This window comes from Cotesia glomerata, linkage group LG3 (genome assembly GCF_020080835.1).
Source record: "Cotesia glomerata isolate CgM1 linkage group LG3, MPM_Cglom_v2.3, whole genome shotgun sequence".
In the NCBI taxonomy this organism is placed as follows: domain Eukaryota; kingdom Metazoa; phylum Arthropoda; class Insecta; order Hymenoptera; family Braconidae; genus Cotesia; species Cotesia glomerata.
The window spans coordinates 11,865,889-11,886,312 of record NC_058160.1 but is presented as its reverse complement, the minus strand read 5'-3'; the positions used below and the strand labels follow the sequence as shown (position 1 = coordinate 11,886,312).

The following is a 20,424-nucleotide window of genomic DNA, read 5'->3' as shown; positions in this document are numbered from 1 at the left end:
AAAAGTGGTTTTTTTTTAATAACTTTTAAACAGCTTTGTCGATCAACTCCAAAAACTAATCAGCTCTTTAGCTCAAAAAACCACATCGATCGCCGCTAATCCGGTTAAAATCCGTTGATTTATTCGAGAGATATCGTGCAGGAAAGAAAACCCAAAAAAGTGTTTTTTCGGAATTACTCCAAAATTTCTCGTTTGATCAATTTGAACTTAAAGATTTTTAAAAGCTTAAAAAACTGCGTCGAATGCCGCCAACCGCGTAAAAATCAGTTCATTCATTCAAAAGTTATTGCGGTTTGAAAACTCAAAAAATAGTGTTTTATCAAACTTTTATTAGACTTCTAAGCTCGAAGAGCTCAAAAGCATAGAAATGTTATCTGTTTGAGCTTGGAGTGCTCAAAACAACACATAAACTGTATTTTTGAGCTCGAAGAGCGCTCAAAAACAGCATAATTGCAATTTTAAGGATCCAGGTATGGAATCAGCGAGAAGTTGCAGGGATGGCCTTCAGGGTCAACCGATTTCCTAATTTTTTTTTGCTATTTCTAATTGAGGTTAAAGTATGCGAATACATTGTATTGTAATTTTGAGCATTAAAAAATTAAATACACGACCTGGAATTATTGAATAATAAATTGGTTTCAACTCCTTTTTTTTTCTTTTTCAATAGCCCCAAGTGTCCCCTATCAAACAAACGAAAGTGTAATCCTGTATCTATAATAGCGTTCGAGATATTACAAAATCAAAATTGAAAAACTGGAAAAATTGGAAAATTTCGAATTTGCATATCTTTTGAAAAAAAAATTTTTTTTTCCTTTTACAAAAAAAAAGTTTATTTTGAATTCAAAAATTCACATTTCCGAAAAAAAAAAAACAGTTCTAAAAATTTCCGGATCTTCTAAGACTAGTACAATGTATTATACAAAAAAATTAGGAAAACGGTTGACCCTAAAGGCTATCGCTGCAACTTCCCGCTACCTCCATACCTAAGTGCTCAACAATTCACTTGTTTTTAAGCTCTTCGAGCTCAAAAATATAATTTTTGTGTGATTTTGAGCTCTCCGAGCTCAAATAAATAGCTGCTCTGTGCTTTTAAGTTGATAGAAGTTTCATAGAACACTATTCTTTAAATTTTCAAACCACAATAACCTTTGAATGAATTAACCGATTTTCTCGCGGTTTACGGCACTAATGCAGTTTTTTGAGTTCTTTGAAGAATCTTTAAGCATAAACTGGTCAGACTAAGAAGTGGTTGCTGTTGGCGGTGTGGTAAAGCGGATCACCAGACAAAGACCTGTACCAAGCCTCCGCGCTGCCATCTCTGTGCAGCGGTGGGGAGCTGGCGAGCCTTTGATCACGTGGCGGGTTTTGGACGATGTATGACCTATCGGGAGGTACTCCAAAAGAAAAATAGCTAAGGTGCTGCAGGTGAATCTACATCGTTGCAAACTGGCCCTTGATCGGCTTTAAGCTAGAAATCGTGACAACGGGATGGATATTGTTTTGGTATCAGAACAATACCATTCTGTGTCTGGGCAAAATTGGTACTGTGACCACACAGGTACAGCGGCAATTTGAATCCCGGATCAAAGTCGCCTTTCTGTGCGTGACAGTGGATCGGGGGACGGCAGTGTGGATTAAATGGTAGAGCCCTTGTGGATTAAAACATCAGCAGTTACCTTCGTGTCGTGTTATTTCACCCCCAGCGAGCCTATTACGGATTTCCGAAAGAGGGTTGACAATCTCGAACGAGTAGTCCGCCATCTTGAAGGAGAGATTATGATAGGTGGTGACTTTAACGCAAAGTCCATCGATTGGGGAATGGAATATAGTGACACGCGGGGTGATGAGCTCCTGGACATGCAGGTTTCGATCTTGTCATTATGAATAGAGGAAATAGGCCCACTTTCCGGAGAGCGGGCGTGCGTTGGTCGATTTTAGACCTAACGTTCGCTACTAAACGGATAGCGGGAGTAATCTTAGACTGGGCTGTTTTGGAGGAGTATACGGCAAGTGACCATCAGTATATTTCGTATACGGTCAACAGTGTGAGGGGTAACCCTCCTACTATGCTGGAGTGACAAATGAAGCAGAGGATGGAAGATGTCACTCCTGGATGAGGGCGCATTCCAAAGTGCGGTCTCAGATAGAATTGACACGCTTCCTGACTCATTTGCAGAGTCGCGCGAAAATGTCGAGTCGCTTGTTGGTCAAATGATGGATGTGATCGTTACAGGGTGCGACGCTGCTATACCTCGCCGTTCCGCAAGCTCTCGTAGGAAGCCGGTTTACTGATGGACAGCTGAGATTGCGCTGCTCAGGGCTGAGTGTTTGCGTCTTCGGAGGCAAGCACTTAGGTCGCGAAAGCGAGATACTGGGCAGCAAAAGAACGACGAGTACAAAGCGGCGAAGAAGCGACTCGTCACGGAGATCAAGGCGAGCGAAGGGAGGTGTTGGAAGACGATCTGCAGAGAAGTGAATAATGATCTATGGGGCAACGGTTACCGGATCGTTACTCGCAAATTTGTTGTCCGTGGTTCAATAGCTCCTATGGAACCCGATAGGATGGAGGAAATAGTCCAAACTCTGTTTTCCGATCGCGAAGAACGGGTATGCACTCAAAGTGTAATATCCGATGACGAGTGCCCACTTTTCATAGCAGTGGAGCTGCGGGCAGTTGTTATGTCCCTCAAGGTAGGTAAGGCCCCGGGTCCTGACGGCATCCCCGTCGAGGCCTATAAGGTCCTTATAAAAAAGCATGAACAACTGCTCCTCGATACTTACAACGTCGGCAGCCTTTATTAGGAATCGACTTTATTAGGAGCCCTTATTAGGAATCGACTGCGGAAAGAAGTGACCGATGCTGGTGGCCTGGCTGAAAACCAACATGCCTTTCGGCCGGGTCGCAGTACAATTGGTGCCATTTCGGAAGCGCTTTCATTCGCTCAACAGGCCTGGACGTGTCATCATCGTTGCCATCCAGTATGCATTATGATGACGTTCGACGTCAAAAATGCATTTAATTCGGCAAGATGGCCGGTTATAATGAAGGCGCTTCGGAAATTAGGTCTATCAGAGTATCTCATTCGCATCATAAATGATTACTTAAGTGATCGTTACTTGATGTATGAGACTACTACAGGACAGGTCATGAAGGAGCTCAGTGGAGGAGCAGCTCAGGGTTCAGTCCTCGGACCAGAACTCTGGGTTATCCTTTATGATGCACTTCTGTGCCTAGATCTACCGCAGGAGGTAAAGCTGGAGGGTTTTGCGGATGACGTGGCAGCACTAATACTTGCGCGGAACGAAAGCGAAGCGCAAGGATTGGTGAGGCTTGTTGCGGCCTCCGTCAACGCATGGCTTAACGATCATGGGTTGATGCTGGTCACTGCGAAGACGGGGTGGTGGTACTCACAGCTCAGAGGTGGTTTCCGTGCCCTTTCCAGACTCAAGTTGTGGATCAACACATCGAGAATCGGAGGGCTCTGAAATACCTCGGAGTGACAATCGACTCGAAATTGACGTTTCGAGAGCAGATTGTCAGTGTGGCCACAAGAGCAGCAATGACGGTGGCAAATCTTTCCCGGTTCATGCCAAATGTCGGAGGACTAAGGAGCAGCCGCAGACGAACTCTCATGGGTGTCGCTAACTCAATCATGCTCTACAGAGTAGAGATATGGGGAGAGGCACTCAAAGTAGAGAAATATCGGAAGCAACTAGCATCGGTACAACGAAGAGGTACGCTGAGGATAGCCTGCGCCTATCGAATGGTCTCAGAGGCAGCTGTGTTGGTCATCTCGGGTGTAATTCCAATCGACTTACTGGGTCTCGAAAGGCAGCGGATCTGGGATGCCGGACGGGCTGGCGAAGGACCTTTGAAAGACGTGAGAACCCGCGAACGTGAGGAGACCTTTGCGCTCTGGCAAGAGCGTTGGGAAATTGGGGAAACAGGGCGTTGGACGTATAGGCTCATTGGGCAGACTCGTGACTGGGTACTGAGGGACTGTGGGGAGGTAGACTACTATCTTACACAGTTCCTTGCTGGTCATGGATAGTTCAATGCCTAACTACATCGTATGGGGATCCGAAACGATCCCTACTGTGTGTACTGTCCTGGAGTTGCTGACTCTGCTGAGCAAACCTTTTTTGAATGCCAACGTTGGTTTGAAATACGGCTGCGTTGGCAGGGAGAGAAGGAAGTGCCTCAAAGGCCTGAAGACGTCGTCCCTTGGATGCTGACGTCGATAAACAACTACGCAGCAATGACGGGATATGTAAGAGAGGTCCTGTTGGAGAAGAAGAGGATGAAGAAGAAGAAGCGGAGGAATAAGCTACAGCAGCAGCGTGGAAGGGGCCTGGTACTGCGAAGTAATGCTAACGCGGTCCCGCAGTATCAGGTACAAGAGAAGGGAGGGTTTTAGTGAGTAAAAATCTCACATTACCGGTAATCAACATCACCAACATCTAGCCGGTGTCTTTTGAAGATTTCCCTTCTCTCGCCCAAAAAAAAAAAAAAAAAAAAAAAAAAAAATAGTTAGATTTCTATGAAATCTACTAAAAACGGTTTTGTTGAAAAATTCATAACTTTTTTTTGGTTCGGTAAAAAAATTTGAAAAAATTATGAAAGAAGTTTTTAATAAGGTAGAAAAGGATGGAAAACTTTCAACCAAATCAAAAAGGGTCAGGGTCAAAAGTGGTCGATTTGTTGTGGAATGCCCCATATACATACATAAATAAATATATAAACTTTTGAGCCAATACCATTTTTCGACATAACTCGATGAAATGAAACATATGATGACAAATTTTTTTAAAAATTACGACATGAGACCGGCTACAATAGATAGATTTCTAAAGAAATCTACCTAAAAATAAAAAACAATCTATCAATGTAGTCATCAATAAAATTATGGAAAATTAATTACTTCTTATTCAATCACTTACCGTTTAAGTGTGACGAGGGTACCAGTAAGTTTTTTACATCGTCTCAATGCCAATTCTAGCCGTTCTGGTTCTTCTTTAAGGAATTTTTCTTCACGCACTATTTTTTCCATTTCTAAACTCAACAAGCCTTTAAGACTTTCTTGAAGATTTGGGAACTTCGTTTTTAAATCTGCTACCGTTTTACTATAAATGAATTAAAAGTCAACATAATTCTAAATAAAGAGAAAATAATTTAACAACAAATTACTGTACAAAGTGAATCTATTGTTGGCGTCTGTTGTGTTTAAATTAAAAAAAAAAAAATCCTTTCACTTACCTAGATTTACTTAAGATCAAGGCCATGTTTTCTACATCACACATGTTAACACGAGTTTTTCTATTAATGACACTGCCTCGTAAATCTTCAACGGTACTTTCTAATTCACTAAAAATAAGAGGCATATTTTAATGCAGTATTTAAATTATTTGTCAAAAAGTGAGGCTAATTTAAAAACAAAAATGACTTACGTTAGATCATTTTCCAATCTCACCATCTCTTGCTTATAGAGATCTTCATCTCGCTTTAATTGTATACTTTCAGAATCACTAGGACCCCATATTGGTTCTTCACTGGTCAACAACATAGCTCTGAAATAATCCATTCGACATAATAATTAATCTATTGTATGCTTAGAGTAGTCGAGCCATGCAAGCACAATGTAAAAAATATTTCAAATTTAAAAAAGTTCCGTTTGGCAGCTGAAATGGGAGTGAATTTCCTATCTTAAAAACGCTTCCCGTTATTTTCTCTTATTGTGCTCTTCGAAAGACCCACTAGTTTAGGCGCACTCGACAGCAAAGTAATTTGTAGATTGTAATTGTAGATTGATGAATTTCTTTTCAACAGATGGAAATTTTGATAAAAACGTTCTACTTGGAAATAAATGATTATAAAAAATACCGGCCCACAAAAAAAGTGGTTAGTACTTTTCACCAGACGTACTTTTTCACATGTTTCTAAATTTATTTATGCTTTTGTTGAACAAAATTTCGTATCAAGATTTGTTATTTGTGTGAGAGATCTAAAGTTCAGAGTGGTCCTAACTATTATCGGTTCATAAATTTTCTTCTAAACAACGAAAAACTTCAGAAAAAGTTATAATCTAGTAGATAGATTATAATCTATTAGATTATTATACACGTTTTATAATTTAACTGGATCGATGATTAATTTTCAATAATAGGTTCTTAAATTTTACAAACTTTGTTAGTAGATTTCATAGAAATATAATTATTGCATTTGTCTTTATTGTTACGTCCCGGTTACCTCTTGGGTTTGAGAGTTACCAGTACAACAACTAGAGTTGGAGATTAAGATGATACGACTGCTAGAGTCGTAAGTAGAGGTTCCCGAACTAACTCTAAAATAACTGCTTCAATGAATTTATTTAATTGTTTAAAATACACTTTGAATATGAGTGGTTTGACAACTGCCATGAAGTACGATACGGTATTTTACGTAATTCGATTTAATGCTTATATCTCCTCATCCAATGTCCGCGCCCTAGGAGGAGTAGGGTTGCGTATCAGGCCTTGAATGTCCTATTGTCTTAAGTTGATGCGTGAGATGTTTCCGAGGACCATTCGAACGACGAGCGCTGACTCAAATTCAAACTTCAGGACGAGCGGGCGTTCGTTTATCATATATTTATTTAGAACATTCTCTTGAGTATTCTAAAATATACCCTATGTACTCTACGCTAGTTGTCTTACAGTGAATCATTTCGATTACTCTAGATTTCTTATCAACATTCTTTGTGAGAAAATATTGATGGGAACTTAAAAATATTTTGTTTACTCAGGCGTTGGCTGAGTCTTAGAATTTTCTTATCAATTTTTCTTTCCTGTAAACTATTTTTTAATATTTAATATTTAGAATTCTTCACTTATCTTTTAACATTATTATTTATAAAAAATGAATATTTATTAAATTATTGTTTAATTCTTAGTATTTAAATTAGCGCGTATTCACTATTAGACAGGGGGTCCGCACTGCTGTGTTAAGAAATGAAACAGAATAGTTCCACGCCGAGGGATGTTAGCAGAGATGGCATAGCATGCGCGCGAGAAAATATGTATAGTACAGGCTTATCATATTATAGATTGTATACACTACATTATAAAAAGTTCCTTGCCGGGAAAATTTTTTGCGTTCAAATTACTCTCTCGCTGATTTATGTTTTTTTTTCTCTATTGTTTTCTATACATCAATGCAGTTGATTTTTAATTAATAATTAGTAATAATTTATAAAAATAATTAAGTTTTTACGCCAAATAATATTATGGACAGTTATTAATTAAACTCCCCAAATGCAGTTTATATATACAATCACGATTTTATCATCCACGAGCTTCGTAGCTAGTTGGGTAGAGTGCGAGTCTTTAGATCTCGCAACTCGGGTTCGAATCTCCGTCTCAGAATTGATTTTTTTTTTATTCATCATTAAATAAATGAAATTTTTTTTTACAATTGATAAATTGAGTAGTAAAAAATTTTTTATAAATAATAAATTTTTTTTTTACATACATATGTATGTTTTTTTTTTTTTTTTTAATTGTTTTATGCTCCTTAAATTTTATTTACAGCAAAACATTCATATCATTTTTTTTTATTTATTAAATTATATTTGTATGTGTATATATATATATATATATATATATATATATATATATATATATAAGGTTTATTTACATATTTAACAACTCTATATAACAAATATACAAAAATATGAGTACATATATACATATATACATAAAACAAGTAAACAATCAATTGACAGATTTTATATTTCTCGCTGTGCGACTTTTTTTGTTCTATGTTAAATTATATATATATATATATATATATATATATATATATATATATATATATATATTTATTAATTTCGCGACGATGTAAAATATCGAACTCCATGTATTAGTGCTTCTCTCCTACACACATATTGATATGCATAATACGTTAACCCGTTCACCGCGCCTCTCACGATTGTAATTTGTTTGACTTCTACACAATAGAAATTCCCGAATGAATCTGCGTCAACGCAATTCTGACTTGTTCGAATTTTCTTTTTGTCGTAATAAATAATACAGCTGTCAATAATTTTTTATAATAAAATAATTAAAATGCCGTGGAAATGTGTTGCATTCGGATGTCGTTCAGGAAATACTGACCAAAGTCATTATTTCCCAAAAGACGAAATTCGTGCACTAACGTGGAGGGAAATGATAAATTGTGAATCTTGGATATACAATGTATCTTCTGAAAATCGTCATAAGTATCGCTTGTGTCATAGACATTTTTCAGACTCAATGATCAAGAAGAATGGGATGCGAAGATGTTTAATTAAAGATGCTTATCCTGACATTAATGTGCAGGTCCGAGCTCTTGAAACTCCACTGAGTAACATAAACGTTGATTACATTCTTCGTGACATTAATGGAAATCCTATCCTTAGTTGGCAACTTCGTGCTTTGGGTGCGACTTCTGATCAAGATGCTAATCGTGTTGAAGTGGAAGTGACTGACGGTGTTTCTAGTGCCAATGATTTAGCAAATGTTTCCATGATGTCTGTCATATCTGATGATGAGAGTGCTGGAGGTGCTGTATGCAGTCGCGATCATTTTTCAAGTGCTCAAGATGATGCAAATGTTTCAATGAGTTCAATAGTTGACGTTGACAATAGGAATGATGTTCGTGATGATAATGGTAATCCTAATAATTTGGTGGTGAACTATCATGGTGAAAAGAATAATAATAATAATAATAATAATAACACCGGCACACAAAAAAAAAAAAGTTGTCTGTACTTGGGACGCGCCACATATATTCCCATGTAATTTGACCCGCTGAACCCGAATTTGAGGTCCGTTTGGCCCCTACACCCTAGGATTTTGAGAAAACTGTAAAAAACCGAAAAAAAACGGGAAAATTGGGGGTTTTGGTGATTGAAAAATTTTTTTAGATTCTAACTATGCATGATTTTCATGTATTTCGATCTGCTTTATACTTATCTGAAGTGTACTCAGACCAGCAGCCATTAAAAGTCTAAGTAAATCCCGAAAAACCCATGAAAATTGCGAAAAAAACAAAAATTCCCAATATTGTGATAAAAAATGTATTGAGCTAAATATATGATGATTTTCATGTAGGTTTATCGACGACATATAAATCTCCAACTTTTATAACTCAGACGTCTCGAAAACATCAAACAAATGTGCAAAAAACCCCGAAAATTGGAAAAAAATCAAATGTAATATAATAAAAATCGAGTTATTATTCAAAATAAATAAAAAAATCATATCATTCGATCTGTGGTGCATAAAAAAAAGTATTTCGTCTTAAGACTTAAAAATTAATTTTTCGGAAAATATCATCAAAACCCTTTGGATTTGAATTTTAATTCGTTCTCCGCTTATATCTCACCCTTTTATCTTCAAACGTCCTGCATAAAGGGTTTCTCTTTCGTTTCCTCTCTTCTTCGGGTAAATCTCTCTTCAGAGTCCAACAATGATCTACCATCATATTGACATCCACTCATGTTTTGATGGAATGTTTCTTCTCTTTCTTCACTGAAATTACCAAGATTTTCAGGAAAGTGTGAAAGATGAGATTGTAAATAGTGCAATTTTGTATTCACATTCCCTAAAAATTTCTAGATACTTCCTTAAAACTTCCCCAAGCTGCTCTCTCAATCTTGTGCATCTCATACTCAAGATTAGCATCCTGGAATTGAGTCCGAATTTGGGGTACATAAAAATTCCTTCTTTCAATTTATTGTCACTTATAGCTGGAAATTTTTCGTCCAAGTACTTAACACAGTTGCCATTTTTATCGAGAGCTTTGACAAAATGCTTCATAAGGTCAAGCTTGATATAAAGTGGTGGCAGCAAGTACTTGTAAGGATTAATGAGAGATTCTCGCATAACGTTGTGAGAACCATGATTCAAATTCTTTCTTGTTGGCCGTTCTTTTCTACTGTAGGGAATTTTCCGATCGTGACTATCCTACAAACATACAAGAAGGGATATATTGTGAACCAGATTGTTGGCTTAACTAGTGTAGCAATTTTCAGATCACCACAAACTTTTCAATGATTTTTGGTCAAATGAGCTACTGGAGTCGGTGCTTTGAGACTTCGCTTAGACAAAGCAATGAAAAACTTTCACTCCTCGTCCTGAAAGTGTTCGGCTTTAACTCATCAATCAAACTTCTTACATCTGAACAGTCCACTAATGAATTTTCGCCGTTTTAAAAATGTTATCAGATTTTTTTCCCTATCACGATAAAAATAAGCTGTTGTATTTTTAGTTAATAAATTTTTTTTTTCTTTAAGCTGATGTTTCAGGGTTTTCACTTCTAGGAACTTTTGGGCTCAGAATCGATTTCTTGCTTAAATGCTTGTGCCTGTAACCAGGGCACCTCCACGTGGTGACGGCGGGCAACAGGACCGTCTGGCATAGTCCCTGGGTTAACGGCTTGAATGCCGTCATGGCAGGCACAAGTAATAAGTGTTTTACGATGCAGGGACCCGGAATCCCAGTATCGGCGTCTGGTCAGAGTGAGAAAGCAGGCTCGCAGGCGTCGTCATCAAGTGACTGCAGCTCTTCATTAGTGGGTGACTTGGCTTCTGAAGCGTTTAATATGACAAGAAGTGTCTCTCACATATGTAACAAAAACTCCAATTGCTTCTGTTACATATGTGGAGAATTTGAAGTAACGAAAAGTCGTAGATCTTTTTCAAACAAATTGAAAAATGTCTACGAAACCTGCTTCGGTATCCAGATTACGAACTGGGAAGCAACTTGGGTACCACATTCACTTTGCAATCGGTGTCACACGATGCTTACTCGTTGGGAGCAGACGAAAAGTAAACAGTGCTTGAAATTTTCAAAACCTGTGATTTGGTCTGCACCAACGAGTCAAAAAACTGCTATTTTTGCACGACGGAAGTTTCAGGTTTTTCTTCGACAACCAAACATAAAATTCAATATGCCAACGTAACATCAGTTGTGCCAGCAGAAAAAGTTTTGAATGTCGAAGAACCTGCAGCTCCTGAACCAGTGAATGAACATGAAGAGATGGAAGTTGAAGATAACTTTGAAGAAATCGATCCTGAACCCGAAGAGATCCATTCTGAGGATGAAGAATACATCCCGAGTGGTGTTCCTAGAAGTAAAGACCCTGAAGTCTTCGATCAACTTGAATTGAATGACCTTGTACGAGACTTAGGACTATCTAAGGTAAAAGCTGAACATTTAGCCTCAGCTTTAAGGAAAAAAAATTTATTAGCTAAAAATACAACAGCTTATTTTTATCGTGATAGGGAAAAAGAGTTCCGGAAGTATTTTACAAAAGACAGCGAAAATTCATTTGTGTACTGTTCAGATGTAAAAGGACTGATCGATGAGTTGAAGCCAAACACTTACAAAGACGAAGAATGGAGGCTTTTATTGACTCCTCTAGGCGAAGTCTTAAAGCTGTGCTTCTTCATAATGGAAACTTATTGGCACCGATTCCAGTAGCTCATTCGACTAAACTAAAAGGAGACTTATGACAATTTACAGGTTGTATTAGATAAAAATAAACTATTCAGAACATCAATGGAAGGTTTGTGGTGATCTGAAAATTGCAACAATATTGCTAGGCCAACAATCAGGGGTTCACAAAGTACCCCTGCTTCTTATGTTTGTGGGATAGCCGAGACCGAAAGAATCATTACATTCAAAAAGAATGGCCAACAAGAACAAATTTGAATCCTGGTTCTCACAATGTTACGCGACAATCTCTAATTGATCCTTCCAAGTACTTGCTGCCCCACTTCATATCAAGCTTGGCCTTATGAAGCAATTTGTCAAAAGCTCTGGATAAAGATGGAAACTGTTTTAAGTACTTGGGCGAAAAATTTCCAGCTATAAGTGACGCTAAATTAAAAGAAGGAATTTTTGATGGACCCCAAATTCGGACTCTATTCCAGGATGCTAATCTTGAATATGAGATGAACGAGATTGAGAGAGCAGCTTGGGGAAGTTTTAAGGAAGTATCACAGCAATTTTTAGGGAATACGAAAAGTGATAACTACGCAACTTTAGTTGACGAGTTGTTATACAACTATAATACTTTAGGTTGCTTAATGAATACAAAATTGCACTATTTACATTCTCATCTTTCACACTTTCCTGAAAATCTTGGTGATTTTAGTGAAGAGCAAGGTGAGAGATTCCATCAAGACATTAGTGTGATGGAAAAACGATATCAAGGAACGTGGGATGTAAATATGATGGCAGATCATTGTTGGACTCTGAAGAGAGATTTACCCGAAGAAGAGAGGAAACGAAAGAGAAACCCTTTATGCAGGACGTTTGAAGATAAAAGGGTGAGATATAAGCGGAGAACGAATTAAAATTCAAATCCAAAAGGGTTTTGATGATATTTTCCGAAAAAATTAATTTTTTAAGTCTTAGGACGAAATACTTTTTTATGCACCACAGATCGAATGATATGATTTTTTTTATTTATTTTTGAATAATAACTCGATTTTTATTATATTACATTTGATTTTTTTCCAATTTTCGGGGATTTTTGCACAGTCGTTTGCTGTTTTCGAGTCGTTTGAGGTATAAACGTTGGAGATTTATATGTCGTCGATAAACCTACATGAAAATCATCATATATTTAGCTCAATACATTTTTTTTTATCACCATATTGGGAATTTTTGTTTTTTTTTCGCAATTTTCATGGGTTTTCGGGATTTACTTAGACTTTTAATGGCTGCTGGTCTGAGTACACTTCAGATAAGTATAAAGCAGATCGAAATACATGAAAATCATGCATAGTTAGAATCTAAAAAATTTTTCAATCACCAAAACCCCCAATTTTCCCGTTTTTTTTCGGTTTTTTACAGTTTTCTCAAAATCCTAGGGTGTAGGGGCCAAACGGACCTCAAATTCGGGTTCAGCGGGTCAAATTACATGGGAATATATGTGGCGCGTCCCAAGTACAGACAACTTTTTTTTTTTTGTGTGCCGGTGTAATAATAATAATAATAATAATAATAATAATAATTTGTATAGATAGGGAGAGTTGTATAGATACCTAGGAATGGAAGAGCACCGCATGCATGTGGTCTCCGAAGTCCGAGCAACTCTCCGTAGTGAGTATGTTAGGAGACTCCGGAAAATTTGGTCCTCCGAACTTTCCGGCAAAAATAAAGTCTCCGCCACTAACATGCTCGCTGTCCCAGTCTTACTATACTCTTTCGGTGTCTTAAAATGGGCCCGAAAGGATTTACGAGATCTCGACATCAGAACCCGTAAGGTTATCAATATGAATCGGAGCATGCACCCCAATTCATCAGTCGCCAGATTATACCTCTCCCGGTCGATCGGAGGGAGAGGTTTGCAGAGTTTGGAGCGGCTGCATGATCGTTTAGTCCTGGGTTTAACATTCGAGGTTGTCAATTTCACTGCAGACGAGGATGACTTCCTTATGCAAATCGTACATAAACATGAGAATGCGCATAAGGGGTCGTTCTTGTATAAGGCAGCTATATATGCAGCAAGAACCCTTGGTCTTGTAGAGATAAACGCTCTTATGGAACTCCGAAAGGAAGAATTTAAGAGCGTCATCAGGAACGCCGAGGAAAAACAACTCCTAGGCGAACTGATGGACAAGTCCATGCACAGCGTGTACTTCAAACACGTGCGTGATCATGGCTTGTCCACCCAGCTGACCTTTTCCTTCTTAAAATCAGCTGGCCTGATGTCCGAGACTGAAGGGTTCATATTTGCCTTCCAAGATGGTGTCATTAACACTCTAGAATACCGTAGCAAGGTGCTCCAGGTGCAGCTTCTGGACACGTCATGTAGGATGTGTAAACAACACCCGGAGACGCTCATACACCTTTTGTCGGCATGTCCTGTGCTGGCGAGAGGTGCATATATCCAGCGTCACAACGCTGCCCTGAGAGTACTGTACTACTATCTTCGTCATTACTACGGTATTGATATGACACTAGTGCTGCCTTATCTGCCAGGAGATATTCCCCAGGTTGTTGAGAATGACAGTTGCAAAATTTACTGGAACATGCCGTTTGCAACAACTCGGCGGATAGATCACAACAAACCTGATATTGTGCTCTTCGACAAGGCCACTCGTGACATTTATGTCATTGAGTTCTCGGCCCCGGCTGAACACAACATCTCAGCCAAAGAAGAGCACAAAAGACAGATATATCAGGATCTCCTGTTTGAAATTGGCAAACTTTACCCAGGTTACCGTGTCAAGCTCGCCGTCCTGATTGTTGGCGTCCTCGGAGAGATGAAACAGTCTTTTGTATCCTCACTTGCCAGAGTTCCAGCTTGCTCATCAAAAGCTGAATTCTTGGCGGTCAGGATGCAGAAGGCTGTCATACTAGGTTCCCTCCGTCTACTTAGGGAAATGACTTTGGCCTGCTGTGATCACTAACCGCCTTGTTGTGCGGAGTGGTCCAGCAGTAATGGATGGAGCTCAGGCTGGGCCCTCGGAGAGTCGGACTCCGGGGACAACCCCCCTGAGCATTTAATAACATAATAATAATAATAATATTGTTGATAATAATTCAATAATAAATGCTTATCAACATGAAGTAGCTAAATTAACTAAAGCTCTCCGTGTACAAAAAATAAAAACTTCTGCCATTACTTGTAAATATAAAAAAAAATGTCAGGAAGTTCGTCAATCGAAAAAGACTGTATCACTTTCTTCCAATTCCTCCTTATCAGCGATTCAGAATATTTTTATTCAAATGCAATTTGAAAATACTGGAAAAAATCCGAAGGTAAAGTTTTAAATTATGATCATTTTAATGGAACTAATTCTTAAATAGTTTTTCTTGTATAATTTTATGTTTATTAATCTTGCATATTTTTTTTAGGCAAGGCGTTTTTCAACACCGCAAAAATTACTCTCCCTTATCATCCACGAACGGTCTCCAACGGCCTATAGGCTGTTATCGGATCTTTTTGTTCTTCCGAGTCCTGGAACTTTAAAAAAAGTTCTAGACAAAATGAACTTCGATACGGGAATAGCTCCGGTAATTTCACGTCATTTAAAACGTGAAGGAGAACGTCTGGCCAATTCATTGGATAAATATATAACTATTATTTGGGATGAAGCTGCAACGACGCCACATTTGGAATATGATTCTTCAGCAGACAAAATTCGTGGATTTGAAGACTTTGGGTATAAACGCACAATAAAGTTTGCGGATCATGTCATTGTGGTTGCTGCGCATTCAGCAAATCGTGCTGATTGGTTTGTCCCAATTTATCATGGTTTCTGCGAGGGCCAAACAAGTCCACCTGAATTAATAAGAATTATCAAATCAGTGTTTGATAAGGTTATTGATTGTGGATTAATTCCCGTAGCGACGGTTTGTGACCAAGGAACCAATAATGTGAAAGCTGTAAAAGACTTACTCTTACAGTCTAACAGATTAAGGTTTAAGCAGAAACAAAATCCAGGTAATGAATTCAAGTAATATTTTTTCTGTGTAAGCTTCACTACTATTTATTGAAAAACTCATGTATATTCTTATTAATATCATTATTATTTTCCAGATATTACAATTCTTTGGCGTGGTTGTGAAATCGTTCCATTGTTTGACAGTCCTCATCTAACCAAGGGTTCTCGGAACAATTTATTAACGAAGAAATTGGAATATGTTCACAAGCCTGAATTAAAACGTGAATTTTTCAAGCTATTCCAATTCATTAATAAAGATGTCTCCGCTACTCATTACGCTAAATGGGATGACATCGAGAAGGCGTATAGAGTCGATAAAAACCGGATGGCTAATTCACGGGTCACCAAATTAACTGATGAGCATATATACGTTAAAAAAATTAGAAAAATGCGAGTCCGCCCTGCTGCTCAAGTTTTAAGTCAAACTACAGCAAGTTTAATACAAAGTGTTATTGAATCTCCAGGTAAATGTTCATATTAGTTCATCATAAATAATCATTTTTCCTCGTTTTTCTTTTCTATAAGAGTTGCATACTAATGAAAGGGCTGAAATAGATTTTTTTCTTCTTTTTAATGATTTTAAAAGCCATTTACGCGCTAAATTCATCCCTACTACATTTTACATCTTCCAATCAAACACATACCTAAACATTTCTCCCCTCTCACGCATGCGCTCACGCTTATAATTTCTTTGCGTAAGGTATTCTTATTTGAATATCTAAAACACGCTTACGTATTTTTGTAAATAATGTGACTGGAATAATTTCATCTGAATCATGATGAGTAACATATTTGTTTAATTGCAGATCCCATTGAGACAACCGAAGGAGAAGTGTGGCTAGAGGAAGACTCATTGTTTACGGCTGAAATTCTTAGTTTTTTCAACAAACTATTCGACTCAATGAATGGTTCACCAGATCATTCGAAAAGTACAGCCCCATTGCGAACTGACGTCACCTCTGATAGTCTCCACCATGATTTTTGGGCCTGTAGCAAATATTTTTAAGCTCAGCTGCGATTTCTTGACCCGAAGAACATGAAACGAAAGGCCTCAGTTCCGACTCTCGTCAATTGGAAGTCAAACGTAGAGGGCTTTCAGAAATTGTGGAAAATTTTGTCTAGTTACGGCTTCAAATCTTTCTCCCCTAGAAATTTCAATCAAGACGATCTGGAAAGTACGTTCGGATGGTTGAGGCAAAGAAGCTGTAATAAAAAACCTTCTTGTAGGTTAATCGACTCGCACTTAAGAAGTTTTTTAATCGACAAAGTAGGAAGATTCAAAGTACGCCATGGAAACACTGAACATCGTTCTTTGCATGATGATTCCGAGAGTGTCGATTTTTCAGATATAATTTCTACGTTCAACAACTTTTTAATTGATCTTGATTGTGTTGATAATGATGATAATGAAACTGATACTGAAGATATAGATGGTTTTGTTGAAACATCAACTATCGAGTGCAGTATTCCGTTTTCGAAAGCTGAATCGACAAAAATAAAACCAAATATAATTCAGCACTTATCTCGTAACAATGAGATAAGCCAGCGAATGGTAAAAGTTGTTGAATGTAAGAATTGTAAAACTTCTTTTGTGCGGAATAAAGGTTTTAATGCGTCAGACTCACCATTCGACGTTATGTACTATCAAGTACTTACAGCCATTGACAATGTCATGGTTACCCAGTGCTACAAGCCTGAAATAAGTAAGATCTTGAAGTTAAGGGTTGAAGAGTTAATGGACCGTAATCTCATTAATAGACAATGGTCATCGTGTTTGGAGCATCAAACCCAACTGAATGAATCAGTTATTGACTTGATCGTGAGGAGATTTTTAACTGACTGGTGTGCTGCTGTAAAGAGTCATTTGGATGGAAAAACTGACAACCTGAAAAATGCTAATTACATATTCTACAAAGCTTGGATGAAGTTTCAAAAAACCAAAACAGTTGCACAACGAGAAACATAACAAACTGTCGAGTAATAATTTATTATTTTATGTATATATATGCATATATGTGCTCATATTGTTTGTATATATGTATGTGAATCGTGTTGTTGAACATGTGTACGATCTACAGTAGTTATAAATGTATAAAATCTTTGTATATATGTATATATGTACTCATAATTTTTGTATATTTGTTATATAGAGTTGTTAAATATGTAAATAAACCTTATAAATATATATATATATATATATATATATATATATATATATATATATATATATATATATATATATTATATTACACATACAAATATAATTTAATAAATAAAAAAAAAATGATATGAATGTTTTGCTGTAAATAAAATTTAAGGAGCATAAAACAATTAAAAAAAAAAAAAAAAACATACATATGTATGTAAAAAAAAAAATTTATTATTTATAAAAAATTTTTTACTACTCAATTTTTCAATTGTAAAAAAAAATTTCATTTATTTAATGATGAATAAAAAAAAAAATCAATTCTGAGACGGAGATTCGAACCCGAGTTGCAAGATCTAAAGACTCGCACTCTACCCAACTAGCTACGAAGCTCGTGGATGATAAAATCGTGATTGTATATATAAACTGCATTTGGGGAGTTTAATTAATAACTGTCCATAATATTATTTGGCGTAAAAACTTAATTATTTTTATAAATTATTACTAATTATTAATTAAAAATCAACTGCATTGATGTATAGAAAACAATAGAGAAAAAAAAACATAAATCAGCGAGAGAGTAATTTGAACGCAAAAAATTTTCCCGGCAAGGAACTTTTTATAATGTAGTGTATACAATCTATAATATGATAAGCCTGTACTATACATATTTTCTCGCGCGCATGCTATGCCATCTCTGCTAACATCCCTCGGCGTGGAACTATTCTGTTTCATTTCTTAACACAGCAGTGCGGACCCCCTGCTATCAGAGACATCTCCAAATGCAGGTGGGGACGTAACATCATGATGGGATTTTAAAAAAATTTTGCTATTTCCTGACTCAACTCGTCAAACTAGTTCAGAGAATACATATGGTTCAAAGGTTTATATCTACACTGAAAAAAAAGTTAACTAGATTCAAGAGAAAAATTTTTGAACCAAGAATATAATTTTGAAGAGGGTAATTGTCTTGAATCAAGACGAAAAATTCTTGAATCAAGTAAAATTTTATTAAATCGAAAATTTTTCTACTCAAATCAAGAATATTAAGTTCTTCAAAATTATATACTTGTTTCAAGAAGATTTTTTTTTCTGTGTATATTAGGGTGATTAAAAAAAAATTAGGTAAACGGTTGACCCATAAGGCCATCCCTGCAACTTCCCGCTAATTCCATACCTAGGCGCTTAAAATAGCACTTATGATATTTTTGAGCTCTTAGAGCTCAAAAATACAATATATGTGTTATTTTAAGCTCTCCAAGCTCGAAAAGATAGCTTTCCTATAGTTTTGAGCTCTTCGAGCTCAAAAATCTTATCAAAGTTCAATGAAACACGGTTTGTTTAATTTTCAAACTGCTATAACTTTTGAATGAATCAACCGATTTGCACGTGGTTGAAGGCGATCAATATAGTTTTTTAAGCTCTATAAACAATTTAAAACAAAAAAATTGATCTGATGAAACATTTTGGAGTTATTACAAGAAAACACTTTTTTCGATTTTTTTCGACAACGATATCTCACAAACGCATCAACCGATTCTGACGTTTTTGGTGGCAAACGAAGCTGATTAGTTTTTGAGGTCGATCGGTTCAGCCAATTCGGAGATATTTAAAAAAATGAAAAAAAAACTTTTTTTTCACTTTTTTTTTTTGCAATTTCTCGAAATCTACTGATCCAAATTGGTTCCAACTTACAGACAATCTAAGTTTGGTGAAGACCTTTGGAATGACATCAACTGTGAGCAAATCGGTCTAGCCGTTCTGAAGTTATAAGAGGTTTACATACACACACATACACACACACACACACACACACACACACACACACACACACACACACACACATACAGGTGTAAGGACATCATCGTAAAAATAGTCAGGAAAGCTTCTTAGGGCTTCAAAACGTCGAGATCTGTTGAAACCTCAATTTTTGCAAAACGGGGTAAAACCAATAACTTCCCGATTTTTCGAAAATCTTCGATTTTCTTAGCGGGAAGTTAAAAAAAAAAACAAATTGATTTTTCGAAAGGAACAAAGTAGGTTCATCCTTTATGATAACTGTAACGACATCGAAAATATTACCGACTCGTTTAAAAAATGCCGTTAAAAAGTAAAATTTTTTCATTTCTACTTGGATCATCAAAAAAAGTTTCAATTATGTGTCAAAATGTGGAAGTAAAAATTCCGTTTTTTAAGATATTTTTTTGATATTTTGTTTTCCAGAAACTTGTTCTTTTAACCAAAAATATGAAGTTGAAGAGTTATTTTTTGCTGAAGACTATTCTGTTAAATCAAAATATTTTTAGATAAGTATAAAAAAAATTATAATTGGCAACAAGTTCATTACTTATCGAGTGGAATATTGAATTACAAAATTATTAATCTCTGGCTTTATTTACACAAAAATTAGTAAAACGGTTGAACCTAAAGGCCATCCCTGCAACTTCCCGCTACCTCCATACCTAAGCACTCAACAATTTACTTATTTTTTGAGCTCTTCGAGCTCAAAAATATAGTTTTTGTCTTATTTTGAGCTTTCCGAGCTCAAATAAATAGCTGTTCTGTGCTTTTGAGCTCTTCGAGTTCAAAAGGCTGATGGAAGTTTTATAGAACACTATTTTTTGAATTTTCAAACCACAATAACTTTTAAATGAATAAACTGATTTTCTCGCGGTTTATGGCATTGAACGCAGTTTTTTGAGTTCTTTGACGAAATTTTAAGTGCAAACTGGTCAGACTGAAAATTTCATAGAAATTCTAAAAAAACATTTTTTTCGACAACGATATCTAACGAAC

At 36.6% G+C, this 20,424-nt stretch overlaps 1 protein-coding gene and 1 long non-coding RNA gene across 2 annotated transcripts in view; one reads left to right on the top strand and one right to left on the bottom strand.

Moving 5' to 3' along the window:
- Positions 1–20,424, bottom strand: part of LOC123262279 (coiled-coil domain-containing protein AGAP005037-like) — a 338,268-nt gene that overhangs the window by 298,137 nt on the left and 19,707 nt on the right. Inside the window, exons 2-4 of the mRNA XM_044724464.1 lie at positions 5,449–5,568; positions 5,258–5,365; positions 4,942–5,124 (exon numbers count right to left, since the gene is read on the bottom strand). Coding sequence (XP_044580399.1) covers positions 4,942–5,124; positions 5,258–5,365; positions 5,449–5,568 — 411 coding nt within the window. The remainder of the gene's footprint in view (positions 1–4,941; positions 5,125–5,257; positions 5,366–5,448; positions 5,569–20,424) is intronic.
- Positions 239–19,453, top strand: LOC123262298. The gene is made up of 3 exons (XR_006508908.1): positions 239–256; positions 13,847–13,849; positions 19,372–19,453. It is a non-coding gene; the product is annotated as an uncharacterized LOC123262298 (long non-coding RNA).